The sequence below is a fragment of the Euleptes europaea genome, chromosome 2 (genome assembly GCF_029931775.1).
Source record: "Euleptes europaea isolate rEulEur1 chromosome 2, rEulEur1.hap1, whole genome shotgun sequence".
In the NCBI taxonomy this organism is placed as follows: domain Eukaryota; kingdom Metazoa; phylum Chordata; class Lepidosauria; order Squamata; family Sphaerodactylidae; genus Euleptes; species Euleptes europaea.
This window is the reverse complement of record NC_079313.1, coordinates 45,607,574-45,630,168: the sequence shown is the minus strand read 5'-3', so window position 1 is coordinate 45,630,168 and position 22,595 is coordinate 45,607,574. Positions and strand designations below refer to the sequence as shown.

Genomic DNA, 22,595 nt, shown 5'->3' with positions numbered 1-22,595 from the left:
TAGGAACGACAAAACCCGCTGATGAAGATATACTTCTCCCTCAGTGTAGAAGGAATCTGGATTTCAGTAAAGCTATTGAAAGGGTTCCCCATGATGTTCTGATGGGTAAACTGGAGGACTGTGGACTGGACTCTAGGGTAGTTAGGTAGATAGAGAACTGGTTGGAGAACTGCACTCAAAGAGTAGTTGTCAATGGCATTTCATCTGAATGGAGGGAGGTGACCAGTGGGGTGCCACAGGGCTTGGTTGTGGGTCCAGTACTTTTCAATATTTTTATAAATGATCTGGATAAGGGAGTGGAGGAACTACTCATTAAATTTGCAGATGACACCAAACTGGGACTCGCAATAATGGGTTTAAATTATGGACAGAAAGGTACCGTTTGGGTATCAGGAAAAAAATTTTTTACAATGAGAGTAGTTCAACAGTGGAATCGGCTGCCTAGGGAGCTCCCCCTCACTGGCAGTCTTCAAGCAACGGCTGGACAAACACCTGTCAGGGATACTCTAGAGTAGACTGATCCTGCATTAAGCAGGGGGTTGAACTAGATGGCCTGTATAGCCCCTTCCAGCTCTATGATTCTATTTTGTTTGAATCCCTCCCTTACTCTAAAAAGTCATCTGTCCAGGCATTATCAGGGCTCACATCTTATTCAGCAGGGTGACTGGGCAACATAATACTAGTGCCCTCATGGAGAATAGCTGCTGGAATTACGATTGCATTCCTTACTGTCTCAGTACCAAAAGTTACTGGTTTGCAGAAGTGATGCACAGCACTGCATAGATTAGATCATCACTGATCCTTCCCAACAGCAAAAATTTCTGCAACTAGACCCTCCACTGCGAAAGTGAGGGTAAAGAACCTGCTTCATGATGTGGAATGAAATCTGGGATTTATAGAATTCAGTCTGTAGCCAAGGTTCTCTAATGTGGCACCCAGGGATGCCATGGTGCCCACCAGACTGTTCTCTGGCACTCACTGAACTTTTCAGAATGATGAAAGGGTCACTGTGAGGCAGGGCTTGTTATTACCAGACTTCATTCAAATAAAATGAAAGGGTTTTCTACGGCTGCAATAGTAGCTGCAGCCACCGGAGAATCAGAAGGACAGGAAAGCTCCCAGACTTTCTTTAGTAAGTGTGTGGATCCATTCCTCTTTAGGCTTTCGTTCTTTATATTCCCCTTCCTTTTGTCCCTTTCCTTTATTCCCCTTTTGAGATTCTTTTGCAAAGTGAGGAGGGAGGTATCATGTTTGGTTCCACTTCCCACAGCAGCCATTCTGGGGTGGCACTCACTACCTCCTCTCAAAATTCCAACAGTGCATGGAGGCTCAAAAGGGTTAGGGAACCCTGCTGTAGCCCATGCTAATGTTTGGAGGCTGCATGCTGCCTTCTATAGTAGGTAATTATAATATAAAGGCCTTTTTAGAATAGAATGAAACAGTAGATTTAATAACAGCAATTAGTATTGAAACATGAAGAATCAATAGATTTGATTTCTCTTAAGAGAATACTATAGGCTATCAAAAATATGTCTGACTTCCCAGTGGTTCAAACGTTTAGATGATACAGTTGAAAAACAAAGAGGCTGCGTAGTAATTTTATAGCAACTTCAATAATCTCTCTGATGGGAAGTGCTGTCAAGTCAGGCGACTTATGGCAACCCTACAGAGTTTTCAAGGCAAGTGACATTTAGAGGTGGTTTGCCATTGCCTGCCTCTGTGTTGCAACCCTGGACTTCCTTTGTAGTCTCCCATCCAAATACTAACCAAATACTAACCAGGACTGACCCTGCTTAGCTTCCGAGATCTGAAAAGATCGGACTAGCCTGGGCTACTTACTGATTACTTACTGTGAAGGTCCCTTCTACTCTGAGGTAAGGAGGGCATCTGGAGAGACGGGTGATTCCCTTCCAGAGCTCTGGGTAGGCAGGATTCAATTATTCTTCTACTTCCTGTTTCCTGCCCCAGAATCGCTCGCCTTCCAGTTTCAAGACTTTCCGAGCTAGGACTCCAACAGGAAGAAATCATTAACGAAGCATTACAACCGATATGAGGAAATGAAGTCAAGTGCCAGTATGATAAATTTGCATCAACTTTACGTAGGAAAAAAACAACCCGTTTACAGGTAACCATACAAGGGATAACATTTGAACAGTGACTAACATCTCATTCAGCAGGTAACAGCTAACTAATTCAATGGGTAACAGCTGAACAACGTCTACCGCTCTATTCAACGGGTAACGACTGAACCTTGTATAGCTATTGGATCGGTGACAAGAAGGTGTGGACCGGCTTCTGAGTCCCAACGGGAGTCATGTGCTGCCACAGGTCCAATGCTTGCCATCATGGGTGCTCCAATCTTCACTCAGGGAGGGCCAAGATGCCCTCCTTACCTCAGAGTAGAAGGGACCTTCACGGTAAGTAATCAAGGTTCCATTCTCACTCTGAGGGGGAGGGCATCTTGAGAGATGGGATCTCCAAGAGCTGTGATGTCTTCCGGGCGGGAGTAGCCCTCACGCACGACGTGTTGGATAACTCTACGCCCGAAGGCTGCGTCTGAGGAAGAGTAAATGTTCAGGCAGTAATGCCTCACGAGGGTCGATACGGAAGACCATGTGGCTGCCTTGCATATTTTTTCAGCAGAGGTCTGCTTGTTGAAGGCGGATGAAGTGGCTTCACTTCTTATGGAGTGCCCTGTGATCTTGTGAGGGACAGGCACGTTGCTGGCCTTACAGGCCTTTTCAATGCATTGCGTAGGGTACAGCTTATTGCGGTCCTGGACAACTTCTTGCCCTGATTGGGAGCGATCAATGAGATGAATAGCGAGTCTGTTTTTCTGATTGGGGCCGTACGGTCGAGGTATATGTGCAGTGTGTGTGTCAGGTCGAGTGTATGCCAGTCTTTTTCCTTGGCGTGTCGAGGTTGTGGGCAGAAGGATGGCAGGTGGTTCTCCTGTTGTCTGTGGAACTTGGAGTTGACCTTTGGAATAAAGGTTGGGTCTGGTCCGAGAACCACTTTGTCCCTGTGGAAGATGCATAGGCCCTCCCTGGCTGACAGCACTCTCAACTTGGATACCCTGAAAGTTGAAGTGACTGCCCTAAGGAAGAGCGTTTTCATTAGTATGTAATTCAGAGTGACCTCCTGTAATGGTTCAAATGTGGTTCTGGTTAGTGCTGTCAGTACTATGTGCAGGCGCCATGATGAAAATCTGTGAACTACTGGAGGTGAGGTCTCAGTGATCCCTTTCAAGAAGAATAGGATGTGGGGATGGCTTGCGAGAGCATGCTCTTCCAAGGTGGGGTTGACCGACACCTGTCTCTGTAGGGTCGATGGCTTGAGACCTTGCTAAACCCTATCTTGCAGGAAACCCAACATGACATCAGCAGTTGGACAGAGAGGGCTTGCCTGTTTGCATTGGCACCATCGCACGAAGGCCTTCCAGTGGATGGTCTCCGCGACTTCATAATGGTGGTCACGATGGCTGGATCATACCCCACGGCTAGAAACTGCTGCCTTTCAATAGCCAGACTGTCAAATTCAGCCAGGCCGGATCTAGGTCCCAGACGGGTCCTTGGTGGAGCATGTCCTTGGAGATGGAGATCCTCCACGGGGCTTGCACCGACAATTCCCTGAGTGTTGAGTACCATGGCCAGCATGGCCAGTCCGAAGCCACAAAGAGGACCTTCTCCTGTTCCTGTTGCACCTTCCTCAGCGCCGTGGGGATGATCGGAAGCAGAGGGATGGTGTAGAGTAGCCCCCACGGCAGAGGTGACAGCAAAGCATCCACCTGTTCCTTTCCTTTATCCCTTAGAAGCTCTTTGATCCATTGATCTTGAGCAGCATAGTTTTAAATCTATTGTTTGGGGATACAAGGACTGAGATAAATTTTGCCACAGCCAGCGTAACCTTAGCATCCCTATCACTTAATTTAAAAAAGCATTATATCAGACACAGAGGCATTAGTCATCTATTAAAAGAGATATATATTGTAATCGAAGATCCTCACAGAAACGACATTCCAAGAGCAGATGAGCTAGTGAATCAATGGAACCGGAAGAGCACAGACAAGTCCTTTCTGAATATGGTAGGTTAAAAAATCTATCTTGCAAAACCATAGAAGGATTAGCGTTTAATCTAGCTAGAAAGAAGGCTCTAGAGAGAAAAGGAATTGTCAAAAAAATAGGTATAGGCAGGCAAGCCAAGTGGAGGTGGTATTCCAAAAAACTGAGATGAGCAAACGTGACGAGCACTAAAAGATGTGCTAACATAATTAATCTCTTTGATGCGCTTTTTTATTATAGCGAAAGCTTCTGTTTTTTCAAGATCTCTTACCATATCCCACGAGATGCCCATCAGTGATAATTTCTCATCAAAGATATTTTGCCATGAGGATCTAAATGAGTCATGCTTCAGAACGACTAGATGCCCTTGTTCCGCTTCGTGGTGGGTGTACCTTGAGAAAAAGCGTGTGGTTTTGTTGTTCGTCGGTGACACGAAGAGGTCCACTGATGGGGTCCCGAATCTCTCCATGAGCATGTAAAATGTCTGCTAGCTTAGCAACCACTCGCCCCCGTCCAGCATCTGCCGCTCAGCCAGTCTGCCTGGACATTGAGGTTGCCTTGTATGTACTCCGCTCTGATTGACAGGAGGTGCTTCTTCGCCCATGAGAGGATTTGTTCGGCTTCCCAGTGTAACGCTGCGGACTTGGAGCCCCCTTGTTTGTTTAGGTGGGCTTTGGCTAAGCTGTTGCCCATCTGGATCAACATGTGCTGGCTGGCAATGATCAAGTGGAAGGCCATTAGGGCCCTGTGGATGGCTCTCAGCTCCAGACAGCTGATGTGCATTGCCTTCTTTGTACGCATCCATGTGCCTTGCATCACCTGGTTGCTGAGGGTGCCCCCCCCCACAGCTTTCCAGACTAGCATCTGTGAAAATCTGGATGGAGGTGTAATGTAGGGGGGTTGTCCCTTCTAGAGGTTGGCAGTGTGTGACCACCAGAGTAGGCTTCGCTTGGTCGATGCTACAAGGGTCAGGCGGATGTTCCTCTTCTGCAGGATCTGCTGTTGATAAAATCTGAAGAATCACTGTAGAGGCCGTGAGTGGAACCAGGCACAGGGGACTGTGCCTATGCAGGCTATCATGAGTCCCTGGAGTTGGGCCAGGAATGACAGTCTGACTGACCTTAGTCTGATCGTCTGCTTGGCGAGACTTGCTTTCTTGGTGGCTTTGTCCCTCAGGGTGTTGCTTCTGGTATTGATGATGACCCCCAGGTGCTGGATCTGTTGGGATGGTGTGGTGGTGCTCTTTTCTCGGTTTATGAAGTATCCATGACTCTCCAATACCTGGATAACTCTGGAGGTATGTCTGACGGCTGATTCTGTGGTGGGAGCACAGACCAGGATGTCGTCCACGGATGGGTGAATGTGTATGCCCTCCTTCTTCAGCATAGCCATGAGGGTGACAAGAACTTTGGAGAACACCCTGGGGGCTGAAAACAGCCCAAAGGGGAGCACCCTGAATTGAAAGTGGAGCTCCCCATAGGCGAAACGAAGGAAGCGTCAATGGGCTGTGTGGATGGGGATGTGTAGGTAGGCCTCCATCAAGTCTACTGAGGACATGAACATCCCCGCTTGGAGTGCTTCCACTGTGGAGCATACAGCTCAATCCTAGCTGCAGTACAGCAAGGGGGGGGGGTTTGTCATGACAGCACGACTCAGCACAATTCTGTGCAGTAAATAAGGTACCCAAAAAGTGGGTCTCTTGTCACTCTCATTTGCTAAAATCATCAAAAAATTACAAATTAAAAAATATCTAGGATCCTCACCGCTCAAACACTTGATGCCATCCTGCAGGAATTTGACTTTTCATTCCATGCACAACAATGCAAGGAAACATCAAAGCTAAATAATTGTGGATTATTTTCTAGTATTAACCCCCCCCCCAAAAAAAATGTTAAAGCATATATTATATATGCTGAAACAATCACATTCATCTACAAGTTTGCCACTATAAAATTCTTATGCTAGAGCTTTAGAACTGAAAATATCTTTCAATCACTGATTGAAAGATTCAAAGCTTTCAAATTGTTAATGGAAAATACAGGCTGTGTCACCTATATTACTGATTCATAAATGTTAGATATTTTTTAATTTCTAGATTCAGGGCCTATATTGTATATGGCAATTGTATCTCCAAGCCCCTTGAAGCAATCAAGGTTGTAACCAAAATTGGAATTCTCTTTTGTTTTTTAAATAGAAACTTGCTAGAATTACCTCAGAAAATATTTAAAAAGGTAGTCTAATATATATGTCAAAAATATTAATTATTGAGCTGAACATGTTGCATGGGACCAAAACAGCCCCCCCACCCCAAATACTACCCTGGTGCCTTTTGAGGATTTTCTCTGCCTGTTTGCAGGCCTGATAACCTGCTGTTTAAGAACTATTTTTAAAGACTTGTTTCTTTATTTAGAAAATGCATATCCCCTTTCCAGAGACCTCCAGAGTCCCCTTTTTCTTCATTATGTGACCTCAGACAAAACAGGAATCATGAAGGTGATGTCATCATGGTGCCATGTAGCCAGATTTGGCTATACAACGTCACTTATAGCAAATAAAGTCCATGCTTTGTCTTCAGTTTCATTTGGTAAGTAGAGTACAGGATATTGGTCAGCAGCAAAACTAATCATACTGTCTTGGCAATAAGAACATTTCCTGTCTTGCTATGCAGCAGAGGCGCTTCCTTCGGGCCTCTGCATCACTGGAGGAATCTCTTTCAGCAACACATTTAAACTTTCCAAAACTGCTCCCCTCTTTTGATTCAGTAAATCATTTAAGTACTGAAATTAATACACTACTGCTACATAATACTGCTACATGTTAATGTAATCCCTGCTTGAGGTCCTGTAAACAAGAAAAGTGTTTACAGTGCTCCGTAATTAACATTTACATTTCTTAAGTTATAATTAGCAACTTTTCTGGCAGTTAAAAATTGCTTCTAGGCTACAGGGTGAGTAGTTGCTGCTGGAAGAATACATCTATACAGTTCTCTCATTTTCCCATCTCATTTAAGGAAGCTACTAGTCCTTTTAAGATAACAGAACATACAAAAAATTCAGCATAGAACTCCTATACTACAACCAATGATACAGATCTTCACTATGGAAACTGAACATGAACCTTTCTCTTGTCTTTGCATCCTTGGTGGGAAAAGAAGTTCAAGAAATGTAGGAGGTAAATCCCCCCCACCATACTGGTACTTCTTACATAAGCATAAAGTGTATATACCATATGGTCACAGGATGGAGCGCAAAGAAGAAGAAAGGCAACTCAGTACCAACTATTAGCTAGTTGCTAACTATGGACAGTTCTGGGAAGGGAGGCACCAAAATTGAAGTTGATCCCAGCAAGGCCTAACTGTCTCTCCAATGCATCTTGGTGGATTGGCTGCAGAAAGTAGTACTGTAACTTTCTATTTGAAAGTATATCACTGATTTTAAAAGTCACCCCAATCCTTCGGACACTGTCACTTTAGAAAAGCTAATCTGATTATACTTTATTTCTGAAACACAATTCCACCAAAGCGGCAGGGGCTTCCCAAGTGGAAAACAAGAATTGGAAGAGGGGGGATGAAAGACTGAGATATGCTTTCCAGCTTTTCTGCAGCTACCCTAACACCGCTGAAACAGAGGTCTTTGAAACTAGATGGTACTGTTGATGAGAGCAGATATTGTCCAAAGAAATGCACCAGGGTGAAGAAACTAAGTGAGGCATCTCTTTTTAAAAAAGAAAAAGAAAAGTTACATGCAAACTAAGAATACTAAATTGAAAATCTAATATATTGCTTGAAAGTTAAAATCAATTACATCTACACAACTCTATTTAATCAGGCAGCTGGTATTTAAAAAAATAAAGTTCAATATACAGATGAAGGGAAACCGTAACACATATGGTTCATGTCTGCTTATTTTATTCTCCAAGATACATCTGTTGGTGTTAAAATAATGAATAGCTCCTTTAAAAATACATCACTTACCGGTAACTACCATGCTGCTCATGTTAGAGTTTGGGCTACTGAGTACACTGCCTGAAAGAAGTTCGTCAGATCCTCTCTAAAAAAGAAAGAAACAGTAAACTTTTTGCTGTTCGTAATTTTAAAACAGTGATATTAAAGATGACAGATCAACAGGACATTATTTTCTTAAAATTCTTGAGTAGGATACCTATTAGGAGACATAGCGTATATACTCGAGTATAAGCCGAGTTTTTCAGCACATTTTTTATGCTGAAAAAGCCCCCCTCGGCTTATACTCGAGTGAGGGTCCCACTGTCCTGGATCAGTGGCCGGCACCCCCCCCCATTCCGGCTGCACTCACCGGGCAGCAGCTCCATGGGAGGCCCGGAAACGGCGGCTGGGGGCAGGGCCGGCAGGAGGAGGATCCGCCCAGCGAGGTGGGGCGCCTCCCTGCAACGCCCGCGGAGACGCAGACACCCCGGGAGGAGAGGCACCCCCCCGGGGACCCAGCGGGACCGCGGAGACTCTGCGCCGCAGGAGGGGTGGGGTCGCCAGGAGCCGCCTAACGCCGGAGACGCCGCCACCTCCCGGAGCATGTGGGGGCGAGACAGCGCCAGCTGGGGCCAATGGGCGGGGGGCAGGGCGGGGCCGTCAAGCCAGGGAGCCCTGTGCTGCCGTGACAATGGCTCTGGGCCAGGGCTCCGTCGCTGCTAGAGGCCCCAGCGCCGCCCAGCTGACGGGCGGGCGAGCACGGGCGGGGGCGCGCCCCGTGGCCGCCACAGACGGGGGAAGGAGGGAGAGGGTGGAGAGAGCCAGGGAGGACCTTTAAGGGCTTGGGAGGAGGGGCCACAGGGGCGGATTTTTTCTTGCTATGATCTCTAAAATATTTAGGACTAGTTTTTCTTCCCTGTCCTAGCCCTGTCCTACCAGTTTCAAACTGCACATTTTAGGCAAACTGGAAAGACTACATGAGAAATTCTAGAGATATCTTTCGGGAGCAGGCCTTATAAACTATTTAACTACACATTTCCTTGGAAAGCATGCTTAAAAAACTCAGATATAAAGGAAATTCCGTTTTTTGCTTGGCTACAACATGAGCAAGTTGGATAAAAATCAATGCTAATGTTGATTTTTTAATGGATAGGGCTTTTTATTTACATCAGGTTCTTTGAAAGTTAATTCGATCATTAAAATACCTGGTTTAAAATGAAATATGAAAAACATGAAACAGCACTTTTATTAAAACATTTCATTACCCTCTATCAAATACACTGTATTAAATCTGTACTACTCAAAACATGCAACATGAAATATTTTACATAAGACAATCAACAATGTTAGATAATGGTAATCCCCAAGTTTATTTTATAAATATTATTAATTTTGGCAACAATTAATATGGTATATGTTTTCAATGTTATGCAGTTTAACTTGATATCCAAATAAACTGGTAGTCCTACTTACTGTGACTGTATGACATTGCTTCTGTCCAAATAACATTTTTACTAAAAATTGTTTTCTAATTTTAGCTTTTTTTCATAGATGGCAAAAATAAAGATATGCTTATGGTAGCATGGGGTGCGGCCATTTGTAGCTCTCACTCAACTACTGTGTATATTTGAAATTTTGCTTGTAGTAAACTGAAGAATTTATACTATTAAATTCCATAAACATGTCAATTAGTACAGTTTTATATGTGAAGTTAAATGATGCATTGTATATTGTTAAAGCCGCAAAATAAAGTTAGGTTTGATAGGAACATAAGTATGGCATATATTTCAGTTTTCCCAAATTCAATTTTTTCCACAAAATACATTTTTTGTGTCCCAAAAATGAAAGAGTGGTTTAAAAAAGAAGGTGGACTTTTGAGAGAAAAGACACATTTTGACTGTCTAATAATGGGAAATTCAAGTCGACTGTTAGGGAAAATCTATAGACTGTTGCTATAGTATGAAACTGAAACAGAACAAGTAAAAGACTGTATGATAAAATGAATGCAAAATTTAGGAGCAATTATAGATATGACTCGGTGGGAGAATCTGTGGTTAAAAGAAATTAAATTTACAAAGTATCAAATGCTTAGAGAAAATTGGTATAAAATGTACTTTAGATCAGTGGTTCTCAACCTTCCTAATGCCACGACCCTTTAATACAGTTCCTCATGTTGTGGTGACCCCCAACCATAAAATTATTTTCGTTGCTACTTCATACCTGTAATTTTGCTACTGTTATGAATAGTAATGTAAATATCTGATATGCAGGATGTATTTTCATCACATAGGGAGACATTTTGGATGTTACGTTAGGTTTGCGTAAGGCAGCTAATTGTGCTCATGAACATTCAGCAATTCAGGGGAACCATATGCTCCGCCTGGGATCATTGGAGAAGCCAATACAGTAAATAAAAACAAAATACACCACTAGAAAAGAAACACCCAACCCCAATTCGTTCACAATCGAAATCTCCCTGCCCTTGGAAGGAGTGAGCCGTGAAGAAGGTGAGCTGTGACTCACGAAAGCCCATTGGCCTCAGGGGGCGAATCTCATCCCCGGCGTCCCCAGCGCAGAGCAGCCTCCCGTCCCCCACTCTGCGTGAGGAAGAAGCCACCACGGCTCCCACCAACTGCTTGGGAGGGGACGAGGGAGGGAAGGGGGGGGGAAAGGAACGTTGGCCTCATGTGACGCGGCGTGACCAATGGCGAGGTGGGTTTCGGGCCTGGTGGGGTGGGAGGGGGAAAGAGTGAGAGAGCGAGTTGCTGACTGAGGCGGCTTCCTCCCTTTCCTCGTCTGGAGAGCCTGAGAAGGGGGGTGGGAGGGGGAAGAGCCCTGCGCGGGGTCTGAGGGAGTTTTCTGATGGTCTTAGGCGACCCCTGTGAAAGGGTTATTCGACCCTCAAAGGGGTCGCCACCCACAGGTTGAGAACCGCTGCTTTAGATGATATATAATGCCTAAAGATATTACAAAGGCAAATAAGGGATTTGATGGAAAGTGTTGGAAATGTCAAAGCACAGATGCAACATTCTATCATATGTGGTGGCCTTGCAAAAAAGCAAGAAAATATTGGGAAATGATACATGATGAAATGCAAAGAATACTGAAAATCAAATTTGTCTTAAGATTCAAAAAGTATGTTGTTAAATATTTTGACAAACAATATGTCAAAAATATATAATTAATTATTTAAATATGTGGTGACAGTAGCAAGAGTGGAGTATGCAAGAAAGCGGAAAGCAGAAGATTACCCAGATGTAACTGAATGGACAAATAAAGTATCAGAATATGCAATTATGGCTAAATTAACGTCTTTAGTGAATAACAGTTCAACCTCTGGCTTTTAATGAAAAATGGAAAGTATTTCTTGAGGTTATAGTTGTTAACTGATAAACATAATAGAATTTTAAAATTTAAGAAATACGCCCTTGAGTATGTAATTATAACATTAAAAGAAGGTATAACAGAATAGAAATTATAGAGTAAGTTCCATTATAATGTAAGAATTTGATGTTTATATGTTTGTATGTCTTGTAACATCCATTTGAAAATAAAAAACTTAAAAAAGAAAAAAAAGAATCAAACCCAGAAGTAAATAGGCACAATGTTTCGAGACTGGTGGTTGTTCAAAGTGTCCTGCCCTGATTAGCACATGGGCTGCTGCGTTCTGCACTAATTGTAGCTTCTGAATTCTCCTTAGGGGCAGTTCACAGAAATCTATGGTCAAGCACTACAAAGTCATGTGTTGTGTTTACTATAGCGGCTAATTATGAATATTTATGACTATCAAGCAAATTACATGGATGCTTGCATGTCATGAAGAAACACTGTTTCACCCAGTAATTATCAGAATTGTCTGAAAAGTTCTGCCTGCTTAGCCCACAATCTACCACATAAACTGGACCATGCCCCTTGTCTTCAAGAAATCAAGCTTGCTTAGAGTCTTTGGATATTCTTAGACTCCAGCAGAAAACTATTAATTCTACAATTAATCTACATTTTCAAAGGAAGAATGACCATTATATATTTATACACTTTGCTGAAATCTGAGATTGTTTGTTTACCTAGAATTGTCTAATACCTATTTAACTCTTCACAATACCTCTTTGGCTGCATCTTAACAGTGTTATAGCCTATAGATCAGTTGGCCCTAATGAAGCTAGGTCAGGTTATGTCCCAAACCTACTTGTTTGGTTGGTAAAACAGTGGTCTACTGGCTTAGACATTAGATCTGGCAGCTTAGCAGCAATGGCATGTGCTGCAAAACCTTTTCAGGTATGCATGAAGAGGGAAAAAACCTCTTTTGAAAACAGACAACCACAAACCATCAATAAACTGCAACACCATCTGAAAAACAAATAGATTTCGATTCCCTCAAAATTGAGTGCTGATCCATTTCAGGGACTAGGACCTCAAGACTTCAGGAGGTAGGTGGCAACAGATCTGTACCCCAGCCCTCACTTCCTTTCCGCTCAGGTCTTTATCAGAAATAAATGAGGTGCTCTGCTTTGGTTTCCAAAGACAGGAGATACGCTGAGGTTAAGATGGCACAAACAAAGTCTCTTTGACCAATATGAGATCCAAAAAGGTCCTTTTGGATCTCATATTGGTCAAAGAAAGATTGTACATCGCAGTTGTTTATGTTTGTATATACTGAATGTGTAAGTTTTTGACTTTACTAGGAGTTTTATGCTTTTAATCTACATGTGCACCTTATCAAAATTTATATATTTGTAATTTTAACTTTTTCCAGCTCAACCTCTTTGGTTTGCAATCAGTATTTTGGTTGAGTTCCATCAGATTCCCCCCCCTTTTGTTGTTTTTTACAAGCAAAGTCTCACCAAAAATTCCTCATCTGTCGTAAGACCTCTCTCTGTTCTATGTACATTTTCTTTACAAAAGAAAATCAAACTCAATATTCACAGATTTGGCCACCTCAGAAAAGGTGAAGCCTACCTTACAAAGGGAAGGCCATAGGGTTTAGGGTTTATAAGATAGCTGTCCCACTGTCTTCCAAAAGCAGGCAAGATGCAATGGGAAATAAATAAACAAATGCTCAGAAACCAACTGTAAAGCATTAGTAACATTTCTTTTTTCTTTTTTTTTCTTTGTATCTTTAAAGGGTACAGGAAAGGAAAAAGGGAAGGGGGTAAATGTTAACATTATGAAACAATACAGTATTATAAAATGATGTCTGAATAAAGTAAAATTACAAAATGACTTTGGTCTATTGTTCTTACATCAAAATAATCTCTTATATTTTGAAAATTCTTATTCTTTTTTAACAGTTATTTAGGATAGAAAAGTATAAAACAAAGTGTTATGAAATTTTAGCATAGATTATTCGTATTAGTTGCATTTCATATATGTGTAAAAAGATGCCCACTTTTCCTAGAATTGCTCGGTGGATTCACTAAGTTTAGGATTTAGTTCATCAGTCATTTTAGCCATTGCTGCACATTCCAGAAGTTTTTCTTTCCAATCGTCAATTTCAGGTATGTGGGTTTGTTTCCATGTTCTTGCTAAGATTGTTCTGGCAGCTGTTGTGGCATATTTAAAAACGTCATGCGATTTTTGAAGTAAGTTTGACGGTACTATACTAAGTAAATAAAATTTTGGATCAAATGTAAACTTCATATCTAGCATCAATTGTAATTCGCGATGAACTCTTTTCCAGTATGGTTGTAGCTTTGAACACGTCCACCAAACATGAAAATAAGAACCGTCTGATTCTTGACATTTCCAACATGCACCTTTTTTCCCTGGAGTTGTCATTTGGGAAAGCATATTAGGAGTCAAATACCATCTGTAGAAGGTCTTATACCAATTTTCTTTCACTTCTTGGGAGACTATGTATTTCAATTCGGAGGAGCAAAGTTTTTCCCATGAATCCATATTAATCATTTCTCCAAAATTTTGCATCCACTTTATCATGTTTATTTTCACTTGTTCTTCTTCTGTATCATATTTCAAAAGAAGCCTATATATTTTTCCTAATATGTGTGGCTCATTTTTAGATATTAGCTGCTCGAATTCAGTTAGTTCACGAAATGGTTGTGGATATAAGCAGTCTTTTTGCAAATTGGATCTCAATTGTAAAAAAGTTAACCAATTCAACTTTTGAAATTTTTCTTGAAGTTTTATCATGTCCTTGATTTCTCCCGTAGGCTCTATCATGTCATTGTAAGTAAAATGAACACCCGGTTTTAGTTTAACATTATCATAAGCTTCAGTTGGTGACATTATAGATGGTGGAGAAGGACTTATTCTCTTTTTGTATTTTTTCCAGACTTTTAATAACACTGTTTTGACATCGCAATCTTCTTGTGCTTTGTCTTTTTGAATTTTTGATTTAGGGTCCCACAAAACTTTATGAAAACCCTGTCCCAAGTCCGCCCGTTCTAGAGTAACATGCCGACTTTTAGGTTGTTTAATCCATTCGGTTATCCAAGATAGGCAGGCTGCATGATAGTATAATTTAATATTGGGCATTGCCAGCCCTCCTCTTTTCTTTTCGTCTTGAAGGACTTTAAATCTTACTCTCGGTTTTTTTCCGTTCCAGACAAATCGGTTGATTTCTCTTTGCCAGTTATCTAATATCCTTTCGGGGATGTCAATCGGCAAAAATTGAAATAAAAAATTTAGTCTAGGAAGAACGTTCATCTTTATCGTCGATATCCTTCCTAACCATGAAATGTTCATCTTTGACCATAGACTCAGATCTTTTTCTATTTCTCCCCAGATTTTCAAGTAATTTAACCTTAGAAGTGTATTATTTTGTGAGGATATGTTGACACCCAAATATTTCACTGATTCTTTGGCAATTCGGCATCCAGTAATATCTTCAATGAGCTTGTCTTCATCTGCTGTTAAATTGAAAGTCAGAATTTTCGTCTTTGTTTTGTTAAGTTTATACCCAGAATATTTTGCATATTCGATAAGATGATTGTAAACATGTGGAAGTGTTTGCTCAGGGTTTTGACAAATTAGGACAACGTCATCTGCATAACTTTTGATTTTGTGTTCTTCATTTCCTATTGTTAGACCTTTGATTTTTGGGTCGTTTCTTATATAATTTGAGAAGACCTCCATTGATAAGTCGAATAAAAAATGGAGAAAGAGGACAGCCTTGTCTGGTGCCTTTTGTAATGTTCATTTCTGTGGACAGCTGACCGTTAATCAAGAGGCGAGCTCTTTGCACCGAATATATAGTATTAAAGACTTTAAGTAAAGTTTCTCCACAATCCATTTGTTGTAGTGTTTTATTAATGAAATGCCAGGAAACATTGTCAAAAGCTTTTTCTGCGTCTAAAAATATCATTGCTGTTTTTAATGATTTAGTAACATTTCGAAGGTCCTTTAAGCGCTCTGCCCATTTCCCAATGTTGCTCACCCACATGAACATTAACACTCGTATCAAGAGCAATCCTAAACAGACCATAACTCTCTGAAACAAAGGGTGAATTGTTTGGGAGTGGGAATAACCCTTAATCTTCCTTGTGAGTACAATGACACAGGTATGATATCAATCAGTGATATTTTCCTTGAAACCTTTTTAAAAGCAAACTTGGATTGAGCTACTGAGAGTGTCCAGAAGGCTGCTGTTCAGAATCATCAACATGGACTTAAGCCTGTGGAATGCCACAAGGTTGTGTTAACTCTTATGCTTTTCGATCTGCGTATGCAACATTTACGGGAGACCATCTTGTGCTTATGCTGATGACGAGATCTATATTTCTTTGCCTATGTCATCAGCGGCTGCTGCCTCTGCCAACTGTGGCCAAGAGGCTGAGTGAGAACAAGTTGCTGTTAAATCCAGTTAAATGCTGGCTGACAAGGCTGAGGTCCCCAAAACTGTTGTGCTCCCCACACTTCATGGGAGTTCAGTTGTTTCTGGCTGACTCAGAAATCTGGAAATTATCCCGGACCATGCACTGCTGTTTCAGAAGCATGTTAATTGGGTGACTTCTTCCTTTCTATATGGTATGGATGTTGGCCCCCTCTTTGAACTCAGCAAATCTGACCATACTGATCCATGACACAGTAACGTTGAAGCTGGACTATTATAAAGTACTCTACTTTGGATTGTCCTTGAACATTCTCCAGAAACTTCAACTGATGAAAAATGTGGCAACTCAGCATATTACACCTGTATTTAGCACTCTTCACCTATTACCCATCTCAAAGCATTTTCTGTTGTAGCTCTTGGATCCTCTATCTGTCAGGAAGGACCCCACTTTGCAAGTTTTTCAAAAAACTTTGCATGACCAGATCGCTTAGATGGGCTTTTGTATAATTATTGGTTCCTAGAGGAAGGCACTGGCAAACCACCTCTGTTAGTCTCTTGCCATGAAAACTCCATAAGGGGTCACCATAAGTTGGCTGCGACTTGACGGCACTTTACACACACACAGAAGGAATTAACTTGAAGGCTGATAGTAAGATCCTACTACATAATTTTTGCATAATTTATGGTGTCATGTTAATACTCATGCTTTGCTTCAGTTCTATTTTTAGACTTCTGGTTGGTTCTATAACCCTAACTCCCATTGCATTACTCAATGAATGCCCCATCCAATGGATTGTATTGTATTCTATAATCCGCCTTGAGCACCAAGTGAGAATAAAAAGTATAAACGTATTATTTCATTCATTTACACCCTGTCTTTCTCCACAAAGTGGACCCAAAGCAATTTATATCATTCTCTTCCTCTCCATGCTATCCTCACAACAACCCTCTAAGGTAGGGTAAGTTGAGAATGTGTAACTCCCCCAAGTCACCCAGTGAGCTTCCATGACAGAGTGGTGATTTGAACATAGGTCTCCCAGATCTTAGTCTGACACTCTAACCGCTACGCCACACTGGCTTTTGTGGGGTGGCTGCTGCTGAACATAGGTATCAAGTTGCCCAGTGGCAAAAACAGCCCTCTTGGAATGGGACCCCCTCCACATACACACACTTTTTTCTGACAGAAACCAAATGTTGAAAGCTGGCAACACTTGACAAGCAAACCCCTCAATGGCCACTGAGTTTCTTAAAGGCACAGGCATTGTTTCTATTATTGGGGGGGGGGGAGGTTAAATCCACAATGCAATTTTTTTGTTATATTTCAGATATTTCTGCAAATGTTGGGCTTCTCACATGTTAGTAGAAAGAGCTGTCTTGCCTGTTCACAGCTCCAATATCTGGATTTAAATACTCACAGATTTGGCCACAAGTTAAGAATGTGACATAATAAGGTTACAGGTGTAGCGTTTGATGATAAAGTGCTTTCATCAAGATTAGCAGCACTAAACAGAAGCCTTCAAAACCTGGATTTCAAATCTACTTCAAGCCCTAGCTTTCAAATTCCTTTTACATGGACAATGTCGGTTAGCATTAATTGTGAGGCCAACAGAACCATGGTTAAAACAAACTATGGAAAGGGGGGATAGAAGCACACAACCCTACAGCACACTCAGTCTTCTAATCATGGCTAGGACACTAGATCTTTATAATGAAGGCCCATATTTTCTTGTACTGCCCAGTCCACCAGTTAAGATCTAAGAAAGGCGTAACCCATTTAGGATTGCATTGTAAGTATCAAATAATTAGCAGATTAACTTGTATTAGCCAAATATTTTTCACAGGTCATGGAAAATGAAATCTTAACACCTGCATTGGTTATAGATGACAATCACACACCAAGAACCACATTTTTCTTCTGAAGAAACAAGTCAGTTGGATTTAGATACTACTGACCTACTTATTCAAAGCTAACTACACTGAAATATCTTTTTCTTGTTAGTATCCATCTTCAAGCCAAGAGTAACCAGAGAAAACAGTTAACACATTTACAAATATTTCATATCAAACAGCCTTATTAGTTATGGTAGCAGTCAAATTCACAGCCTACCTTCACACCAACTGCAACATCAGTGACAATGCTGAAAGATAAAAACAAGGTTTTAGAGGGAAAACTTTCTTTTCTCCTTCCCAAAGAAAAAAGCATTTTCCTTTAAATCAATTTTTCAGTACATTTTAAGTATCTTTAGATGACTCCCAACCCCAAAGCTCTGGACTATCTTGTTCAGTAGCCCCACATATAAAAGAACGTGGGTGAAAGAATAAAACCTTGTGCGTATTTTAAGTATATTAGAAACTCTTAAGATGTGGGATCATTTATGTATCCACTGCTCTTTTTTAAAAAACCAACAGTCTTAAAGCATGTTATCCTCACAAGATGTAGTAACCAAAAACAAAACAAAAACATACAGCTGAGTTGAGTTTTAATACAGAGCTAAATTGGCACAGTGGCAAGAGGATGCTCTAATCCTCTAGGGCAGAGGTTCCCAAATTTTTTGAGTCATGGAGCACTTTTCAGGAGAAAAATTCATCATGGAGTACTAATTTTCACGTAGCACCTATTTACTAATCCAAACGACAGTAGTATTTTTCTTTCCAATCTCTTCATGGAGCACTAGATGTTTCACGGAGCAGTTTGGGAACCTCTGCTCCAGGGTATCACTGAAGCCATTGAATGGCATGTTACAGGCTTCTATTGCCCCATGATAATTCACATCTATTCCGTTCCAATGGGACAGTGCTGACTTGGAAGTGCTGAGACTTACTCATAGTATATGAAAGCGCTGACCATGGGTTTCAGCGTAAATTTCTGTTAACTCCGCCAATTTGCTCACCTCAATATTTTGGTATTCCACCTAATTTTTGTTTAAATTATTTGGATCGTCTTGATAACCCTAAGCTTAGTAAAGTCTTTATGCAAGCTGGGAATAACACACTGCCTTTGGAGATCCTGCGTGGCAGATTCCTGAAAACACCCTACGCAGAAAGAGTCTGCAGATGTGGTATACGATGTCCTGACTCTCTGTCCCACATACTTCTGGACTGCCACCTATACAACTTCCCCAGAGAAAACCTTATAAAACCTCTAGTTCTGAACTTTTCCTCAAACTGTAGGAAAACGCTACATAAACTACTAGCTGATCGGGATCCCGAGATTACAGAAAATGTGGCAAGATTTCTGATGAGAGCAGCCAACCAATGGGAACTTAGACTGAAGAAAGACCACAACATCAAGGGATGAAATATATAAAAATTCTATTTTAATTTTTACCCTTTTACATTTGCGAATTGTATTATGCCAATAAAGGTATTTGAATTTGAATGTGTATTTGCATATGAAAGTAGAATGGGAAAAAATGTCTTAGATTCCATGCATAAAACTCAATTCTACTGGTGAAAATATTTTAAAATCATGCTGGGAAAAAGTATCGGAGCCATTGGTTAAAATCACTAATGCCTTATTGGCTGATAGGTCTCTTCCTACACCTTTTAAAGAGGCAACATTAGACCTTTGTTTTTTAAAAAAAAAATCCTTCATGGACTAGGGATATTATAGGACAGTCTCTTATCACCTTCCCTAGGAAAGGTACCGTATTTTTCCGTGTATAAGATGCCCCCATGTATAAGATGACCCCTATTTTTTTTAACTCAAAATTAAGAAATCAGGGGTTGCCTTATAAATGGGGGTGAACAGAAAAATACTGGCGGGGAAGAGAGAGGGGACTATCAGAAGGCTGGTTGCCGGCCAGTCAGGGCAACCGGGCTCTTTCCCGCCCGCTCTTGTCCCCGCCTGTCAGCTGACAGATGAGGAAGAGAGCGACCTTCCATGTATAAGACGGCCCCCAATTTTTTTTCTAAATATTTTTAGAAAAAGGGTCGTCTTATACATGGAAAAATACAGTAAATTGAGTGTGCAGTGGTGAAGCTCCAGAGGTTCCTGCATGATACATCTGCCCATGATCCATATCAATCCAGTTTCAGGCTTAGGTTTAGAACCAGGACAGCTTTATTGGCACTAGTTGAAGATCTTCATTCAAAGCTGGACAGGGGACAGTCATCCCTGTTGATACTGTTACATTCCTCCCTGTTGATATTGTTACATTCGTCAACAGCCTTTGAAGAAGAGTAGGTTTTTATACCCCCCTTTTCTCTACCTTAAGGAGTCTCAAAGCAGCTTGTAATCACATTCCCTTCCTCTCCACACAACAGGCACCTTGTGAGGTAGGTGGGGCTGAAAAAGTTCTCAGAGAACTACAACTGGCCAAGGTCACTCAGCAGGCTTTATGTGGAGGAGTGGAGAATCAAACCTGGTTCTCCAGATTAAGAGTCCACAACTCTTAACCACTACACCATACTGGTTCTCGTTGACACAGTTAACCTCTCTATTCTTTTCTACTAGATGGAACATGGAATTGGCATTAATAGAGGATCCCTTCAGCCTTTTCTGTCTGATTGGACAGAGAGTTTCCACCAGACAAGCAGAAACAGCTGGGAGAACTTTGTCCTGTGGAGTGCCACAAGGTTCTATTCTTTCACCCATGTTCTTTCATATATGAGGCTGCTGAACGAGATAGTCCAGAGCTTTAGGGTTTGGGAGTCATCAATATGCAGATGACACCCAGCTTTATATTTCATTATCCAAGCCTCCAGATTTATCTGTCTGGGTTCTGAACTAGTACTTCGAGGCTGTGGTCAGTCAGCTAAGTCTCAACAAGCTGAAGCTGAATCCAGACAAGAGAGATATAACGCTGGTTATAAAACTTGATGTTCTAAAGAGACTAGATCCATTTGTCCTGGATGGAGTGGAGTTGGCTTTTCAGAGCAGGTTAAGAGCTTGGGGGTGCTCATGGATCCTGCCTTGCTGTTTTGAAAGCATAAGAAAAAGAGCCCACTGGATCAAACCAGTGGTCCATCCGGTCCAGCATCCCACTTCACACAACATCCAACTATTTGCCCTGGAAGGCAAAAAGGACATAGAGGCCAAGTCCCTCCTCTGCTTCTCCTACCCAGCACTGGTATTCAGAAGTGTGCTTCCTTTGGATATGTAGGCTCCCTTCAGCCACCAAGGCTAGCAGCCATCGGTGGACCTCTCCTTCATGAATCTGTGTAACCCACTTGTCAAGCTCTCTCTGCTTCTGGCCATTACTAACTCCCCTGGCAATGAATTCCACAGTTTAATTACTTGTTGAGTAAAGAAGTACTTCCTTTTGTCTGCTCTGAACCTATTTCTCAGCAATGTATTGGGTTCCCCTGAGTTCTGGTATTATCTCCATCCCATGCATAATTTTATAAACCTCTATCACGTCGCCCCTTAGCAGCTTGGTGCAGAGGCCTACAGCACCTTCTATCTGCTGCATCTGGTTTACCAACTCTTTCCTTTCTTAAACTCAGCTGAGCTGACCATGCTGATCCATACTTCTGTAACCTTATGGTTGAATTATTTTAACACATTCTAGGTTGGGGTGTCCTTGAAGACAATCAGCAAACTGTAGCTTATCCAGAACACAGCAACTTGATTATTGAGAGAAGCTGGCTGTTAGGAACATATCTTGCCCATTTTGAAACAGGTACATGGTTTCCAGTATGTTTCTGAGTTCAATTCAAGATGTTGATTATGACCTCTAAGGCCCTTCAGAGTCTGGGGCCCGCATACCTGAAGGATGGTCTTCTCCCATATGTTCCCATGCACCAACTATGATCTTCAGACTGCTACCTGCAGACTGTTCTCCGACTTAGCTTGGCCTGCCTGGCATCAACTAGAGCCCAGACCTTTTCCCACACAGCCTCCGCTCTGTAGAATGGGCTCCCTAAAGAGGTGAGGGGAGCCCTGTCAGTGGAGATATTCTGGAGGTAGTACTGCAACACGTGTCTTTTTGCCAGGGCTTTTGATAGGTATGAACAGCCCGAACTGGGGGGGGGGGGGAGAGTGGGCAGTTTTGATTTGTCTTAATTTGGCTTTCATTTGTAACATTGTAATTATTACTTGTAAGCCGCCTTGAACCAAGGTGAAAGGCAGGAATATTTTATTAACTAACTAACTAGTGGAAAATAAAGATACTGAGGGAAAGCAAAAAAGTTAACTAGTATAATTGTAAAATTACACACTAAAGTGAAAATTATAGACAGGTCTTAGAATTTTGAGTTTTAAAAACCAATCTAGATCTATTTTTTCCGCACTAAAAAAAACAATGTCAACATGTTTACTACATATTTCATTTCCTAAGAAGGTTAGATTTGTCAAATAGCATGTAGAATTTCATATGATCAGTTTATTCTGTCCACCTCACAGCAGTTTGAATGGAACCAGGCTATCTAAAGCAGCCCAAAGCATGAGCTTCAACAGGATTTGAACACAATGCCCCCAAAAGCATTCCATTAAGGAAGCCCACTCACTGAACTGTCATCACTAAACTGCTATCATCACCATGACATCATGTTGTCATCTCATGTTATAACAACAGGTAAACCTTCTCATAAATACACATTCTACAAGTGGCCTAATGTAATCAAGGCAAGCACTGGATTTAGCCAGGCAAGGCAATAATGTTCAGGTTAAAATGAGTGCATGCCACTTTAATGCCTCTTTGTTTAGTGACAATAACTGCCTATGCTGGTTCACACAGAATACTACAAATTGTGTTTCTGGCAATCTCCCCCCACCCCCTTCAACTAGTTTAGTTTCAAGTTACACACAACTCTCTGCCATGAAGTTGACTAAATCTGTCACAATTTAGTAGTGCTCCTC

General features: G+C 41.5%; 1 protein-coding gene across 5 annotated transcripts in view; it reads right to left on the bottom strand.

The window, feature by feature from the left end:
• PTBP2 (polypyrimidine tract binding protein 2) overlaps window positions 1-22,595 on the bottom strand; it is an 81,560-nt gene that overhangs the window by 57,261 nt on the left and 1,704 nt on the right. For all 5 annotated transcript variants that reach the window (XM_056867469.1, XM_056867470.1, XM_056867471.1 and 2 more), the window contains exons 2-3: window positions 17,901-17,931; window positions 8,035-8,110 (exon numbers count right to left, since the gene is read on the bottom strand). In XM_056867469.1, the coding sequence (XP_056723447.1) occupies window positions 8,035-8,110; window positions 17,901-17,931 (107 nt within the window). The remainder of the gene's footprint in view (window positions 1-8,034; window positions 8,111-17,900; window positions 17,932-22,595) is intronic.